Consider the following 6,000-nt stretch of genomic DNA (forward strand, 5'->3'; position numbering starts at 1 on the left):
AAGTACATATGCACTCAGACAAACAAAACAACACGTTCTTTCAAAAGTGCACAAATTCATTTGAGATACTTGAATATTTATTGTGAATTGTACAATACGGTATGTACGATAATCCTTGAAGGTGAATTAGTTAAAATACGTGTTTTTCAATTATTGCTTTGTAAAACACATGTTTTATATTTACTGATTCTTGTACGTGTGTAAACCTGACAACGTACTGAACAGTATAGGAAATAAATAACGACGTACATTAAATGGGTTATACCTCTCGGAAACAAGTTGGAATAGAGCATATGTCAATATGAATTTCTTTTTTTTTCTTTTCTTTCTTTTTTTTGCGCTTGAAATGATTGCTTCTGTCACATCCCTGAATGCTGACCATTCCTCCTGGGACACCCTATACACGGGAAGAGGATAAGTTACACGGGGTAAGATGCCATTGACATAAACGAGATCCGAGTTGAGAAAGACTATTTTAATACGGCCTGGAGTGGGTAATGATTTGAGGAGAGAGGGTACGAAAAGATGAGATGAGATACAAAGTGGCACGTACGAGAATGTAGGAGGCCAACAAGAACAAGAGGAAACTAATATCATAAGATGGGTATATCTCATGAAGTTTCGAAGTGTGAGCCGAAGTTGCTTTGTGACTGGATGCGAAGTGTTTGTACGTCATGGGTTGAGAGGATTTACTGGTTTTGGTGCTGCAACATACCAGGAATGCTATTTAATTTGAAGCGGTGGGATTGATGGATAATATTTAGGTAGGAGGAAAATTTTCGAAGAGGGAAAGGTTGGATTTCTAATGATCAGTGTGATAATGGTTTCGTAGAGCTAAGAGGAGCGTTCAGTAAGTAGTGCAGTACATTTTTTCTCGGTCAATTTCTGTTGACAAACTGCGGTATTTGTTGCGGGACATCGTGGAATTTTCCCGCTTCAGCCTCTATAGTTTCATGAATCTCCAGTAGGTGATGGCACAACACGTAGCCATCAAAATAGTGTTGGTACAGGAGGTGCGTTCCGAGCACAAAACCGTCATTGAGTCCCTCTTGGCAAAAAACCACAGAACCATAGATATTCATAGGCGCTTGAAACATGTCTACGGAGACATCGAAATGAACAAAAGCATGGTGAGTCGTTGGGCGAGACGTCTGTCATGTCACAATAAGATCGCGCAAACCAGTCCCTCATGCCGCCCTGCTGCACACAGCTGTGACTCCTGCAATGTTGGTCTTCAGTGAGTCCGTCACCACAAAAAGGCAAAAAACTCCTTCTTCTCCACAAGACCGCAAGTCCTCACACAAGTCTACACACCTGAGAGGAGCACACAAAAGTTCATTGGACTGTTCTTCGTCATCTATCCCACAGCCCAGATCTCCCACCTTCTGACCTGAGCCAATAAGGGATGGACTCCGCAGGAAGCAGTGCGTGGATGACAGGGAAGTTCTTGATGCAGCAAGACGTTGGCTGCGACGACGTCGACCTGTAGAATGGTACCTCGCTGGCGTACAGTCCATTCCAGTATGGTGGCGTGGGGCGTCGCACTGATCGGAGGTTATGTTGAAAAATAGGGTTTTGTGGCCAAAGGAGTGGGGAATAATATGGTGTATGGAATCCTGAATAAAGCCAACCTGCTTTCAGAAAAAGAATGTACTGCCTTACTTGCTGAACGCCCCTCGTACATAACAATTGCGAGAAGGTGCCATTCAATCACCAACTCTGTTTTAAGACACATCTACAAGTCCCTCCGTACGCAGGATCACATCGGCAGCGTTCGGCGCTTTATCGACGGCGTAAGGAATGCGGTTGTCAGCGCGGTCCAGCAGGGCGCTGATGAGCCCGTTGTAGCCGACCAGTCTGGCCACCTGTGCGGCGGTCCTGCCGGCGGCGTCAGTGGCGTCGGTCCTGGCACCGGCGGCGACGAGCGCGGCCACGGCGTCGGCGCAGCCCCTGGCGGCGGCGCGCAGCAGCGGCGTGTCGCCCTCGGCGTCGCGCGCCTCCACGTTGGCGCCCGCGGCCAGCAGCACGCGCGCCACCCCCAGGTTACCCACGCGCACCGCGTAATGCAGCGGCGTCGAGCCGCTCGAGTCGGCCGCGTCCACGTCTGCGCCGGCCTCCACCAGGGCCTCCGCCGCCCCCGGGCAGCCCGCGGCCGCCACGGCGTGCAGCGGGGTGTCGCCGTTGGCGTCGCGGGCGTTCGGGTCGACGCCGGCAGTCAGCATCGTCCTCACAGCCGTGCCACTGCCCTTGATCGCCACGCAGTGCAAGTCACTCCATGCGCCGCCCCAGCTGGAAGTCTGCTTCAGAGCGAGGCGCACGCCCTCCACGTTGCAACTCTCCGCTGACAAGAGCAGCTGCAACTTGACTAGACAACGCGACACGCCCCTGCCGTACAGCGCCTTCAGGATACCTGTGTGGCCAGCTTCGCTAGCGAAGTGCACCGCCGTGTTTCCTTCAGAGTCCCGAACCTCTGGGTCAACCCCGGCATCCAACAGCAGCCGGAAGGCATGGATGCTGCCACTGGCGGCGGCGACGTGGAGCGGCGTGCGCCCGAGGCCGTCTCTCTCCTCCCAGTCGGCGCCCGCGTCCAGCAGCAGCCGCACTGCAGCGTCTCTCCTGTTCGCGGCTGCCACGTGCAGCGGCGTCGATCCCTTCCCGTCTAGACTCGTCGATGACAATCTCGGGTCCACTGACAGTGCCAGCCGCAGCAGCCGCAGGTAACCGCCCGTGCAGAAGACGTGCATTAAGGCGACTGCCGTCTCCAAATCGGACAGCTTTCTCTTCGTGGTTATGAGCTCCTTTGCTGACAACCCGTTTTCCAACATTCTCTCTATCCATTCCCACGCATTTGTCTCCTCTGCAAAACGTATAGGAGACCACTTGAAGACATCTTCCAGTCTCCACTTTTGTGCTGAGGTCATTTTCACGATTCTATCCTGAAACAGCAACAAAAGAAAGTGGGCTAGAGGTAAATAAAATCATTTGTTTATATTTCAGCAGCTATTAAGGTTTATAACTGTATTTGTCCAACATTGTACACAGGAGCTCAAACATATTTATGCATGATTTTACAGTTCAATGACGGCACAATTTGTAGCTCGACAGATACTGTAACAGTACTCCACTTCTCGCCACATGCTTATAAGCATGACAGGTGTTATGACCTCTACTGCGGCGTAGATTCGCTGTCTCAAATCTACCATACGATACCTCAAACCCTTGGTGTGTTAACAATGTCCCCTTGCACTAAAATCCAGAAATCCAGTGGAGTGACATTGGGAGACCGAGGGGGCCAGGTAATGGGACCCACCACTTCCAACTCAATGCTCAGGAAAGGCCTCATGGTGAAATGTGACAATGTCCCCATGATAGTGAGGTGGGGCATCATCCTGCTGAAAAATTGTGACTGGAGGCATCTGTGGACCTGTGGGGTTCGGCAACATAAAAAAGTAAAGTTTCTGATCAAAATACTGACACGAATTGTTTACAGAATAATGGCAAAACTAGTAAAAATTTACCTCGGAAAACATCAGTATTGGTTCTGGAGATATTTAGTGACTCGCTAGGTTCACTAACCCTACTACTTGCCTTAGAAGGTACACTAAAGAACGGCCTATATACGTTTATAGCATTTACAGATCCTAAACTCCTTTCTCAAGCTAACATTCCAAGTACCAGCAAAGTTAGGCATCGTTATCGTCACTCACCCATGAAAACCGGAAGAATGTTAGATGGGAACGGCTTTAATATGGATCACTGCTAGAGACACACTTGGCAGATCAATGTTGTGATGCGAACAACTTAAGATACCTTGCGTACCAAAGCACCTGACTGAACTGCCAGATCTGGTCGGTTCTTAACCAAATAACAACCAGCACTGGAAGGTAGGCCGATTCTTTGTACAAGTGGACGAAAATAACTTCTGCAAGTTGTGGTTGTGCCACTGAGCCGTCCGGAGTGGCCGAGCGGTTCTAGGCGCTACAGTCTGGAACCGTGCGACCGCTACGGTCGCAGGTTCGAATCCTGCCTCGGGCATGGTTGTGTGTGATGTCCTTAGGTTTGTTAGGTTTAAGTAGTTCTAAGTTCTAGGGGACTGATGACCTCACAAGTTAAGCCCATAGTGATCTGAGCCATTTGAACCATTTTTGTGCCGCTGAAAAGCAGACTGTTAGCCACGTAATCCAAGAATGTCCTAGGAGAGCTTTCGCTGGCGATTCCACAAAGTTGCTAGGGATGGCTAAAGGATCAAAAAACTATATTCGTGGCACGCATATGAGTTTGCAGTGTGAGACAATTGTAATATAATTTCTATTGTGAAGTACCCATACCCTACATAAATATAAATTTGCTTTTACAGTTTAGTGGAAGCTTTACCCAATGTTCACTGAAATACACTGATTGAAATTCTGACGGCAGCAGGGATAAAATACCCAGAGCGATAAAATACAAAGAATGAAAGGTTATCTCCAACTTGTATAGAAACCAAACTGCAGTTATAAGTCGAAGGACATGAAACGGGAGCAGCAGTTAAGAAGGGAGTGAGACAGAGCTGTAGTGTACCATCGTTATGCAGTCTATACATTCATCAAGCAGTGAGAGAAAATCCAAGATAAATTTGGAAAGCGAGACGAGATAATACGTTTATGTTTGCCAATGACATCGTAAGTCTGTCGGAGATGGCGAAATACTTGAACGGGTCAAATAGCTTGAAAAGAAAATAAAACAAGGATGACGCATTGTCGCCGATTTGCCCATGATGATGCAAAGGGAATCATATAAGTAAATGAGGCACTAAATTTAGTAGATGATTAGTATCTGGGCAGGAAGGTACACACTAAGACAAAAAAAGGCACACTACGAAGGAATTATCCGAATGGGACGGAAATCAGCAGATGTGATGTACATGTACAGACCACAATTTCAGAAATAATCAATGAATTATTCAAGAGGGAGAACTTGAGCAACTCAATAACGAGAGGGTCCACCTCTGGTACTTATGGAATCAGTTATTAGGCTTGGCATTGATCGACATGGTTATTTGATGGCCTCCTGAGAAATATTGCACCAAATTCTGTTAGATTGTCAAAATCCCAAGATGGCTGGAGGGCCCTGCCCAGAATGCTCCAACCGTTCACAACTGGGATGAGATCCGGTGACCTTTCTGACCAATGCAGCATTTGGCAAGCAAGAAGACAAGCAGTAGAAACTCCTCTGGGCAAGAACGTCGCTGGATCTCTCCTCAAGTGAGAGCGTTTGGCGCATTATGGACAGAGTCCTCCAACCATCTTGAAATTTTGAAGATCTAACGCCTCAATTGGATACAATTTGGGGCGATATCCCTCAGGACGACACCCAACAACTCTAGCAATCAATGCCAAGTCTAACAACTTATAGAGTAAGGGCCAGAGACGGGCCAAAGTGTTATTGGCTTGCTCAGTTTATGAAGCTCTTTCTCTTGAACAATTCACTCATTGTTTCTGAAATTCTAATCACATGTTCGTCTGTTCATGTAAATCATATGTACCGCTTTCCGTCCTATGCGGATAATTCCTACGTAATGTGTCTCTTCTTTTTTCCATTTTTTTCTCCTTCGAGTCTAGTTGACGATGGCTGAAGCAGGGAGGGTGTTAAATGCAGATTAGTATTAACAACAGAAGCGTTTCTGAAAAAGAGAAATTTGTTAACATCGAATACAAACATAAGTTAGTGGAAGTCTTTTCTGAAGGTATTTGTCTAAAATGTAGCCTTCTACAGAGTTCCAACAAGAAGAGAATAGAAGCTCTGTACGTACAGAGGAATGCTGCGAATTAGATGCGTAGATCGGATAACTTCTGAGAAAATACTAAATGGAACTAGGAAAAAAATAAATGGACGGCACATCTTGGCTAAAATAAGGGATAAAATGATAAGACATATTTTAATGCATTAGGGACTAGTTAATTTAGTGATGGGGGATGTGTAAGTGACTGAAATTGAAGAGGGAGGCCAAGATGTAAGCAG

The 6,000-nt window shown here is 47.0% G+C and overlaps 1 protein-coding gene across 1 annotated transcript in view; it reads right to left on the reverse strand.

Annotated features, from left to right (window-relative positions):
* Positions 1-2,921, reverse strand: part of LOC126456264 (ankyrin-1-like) — an 81,915-nt gene extending 78,994 nt beyond the window's left edge. The window contains exon 1 of the mRNA XM_050092016.1: positions 1,975-2,921. Coding sequence (XP_049947973.1) covers positions 1,975-2,921 — 947 coding nt within the window. The remainder of the gene's footprint in view (positions 1-1,974) is intronic.
* Between the last annotated feature and the right edge of the window lie 3,079 nt (positions 2,922-6,000).

The sequence above is a fragment of the Schistocerca serialis genome, chromosome 2 (genome assembly GCF_023864345.2).
Source record: "Schistocerca serialis cubense isolate TAMUIC-IGC-003099 chromosome 2, iqSchSeri2.2, whole genome shotgun sequence".
NCBI lineage: Eukaryota > Metazoa > Arthropoda > Insecta > Orthoptera > Acrididae > Schistocerca > Schistocerca serialis.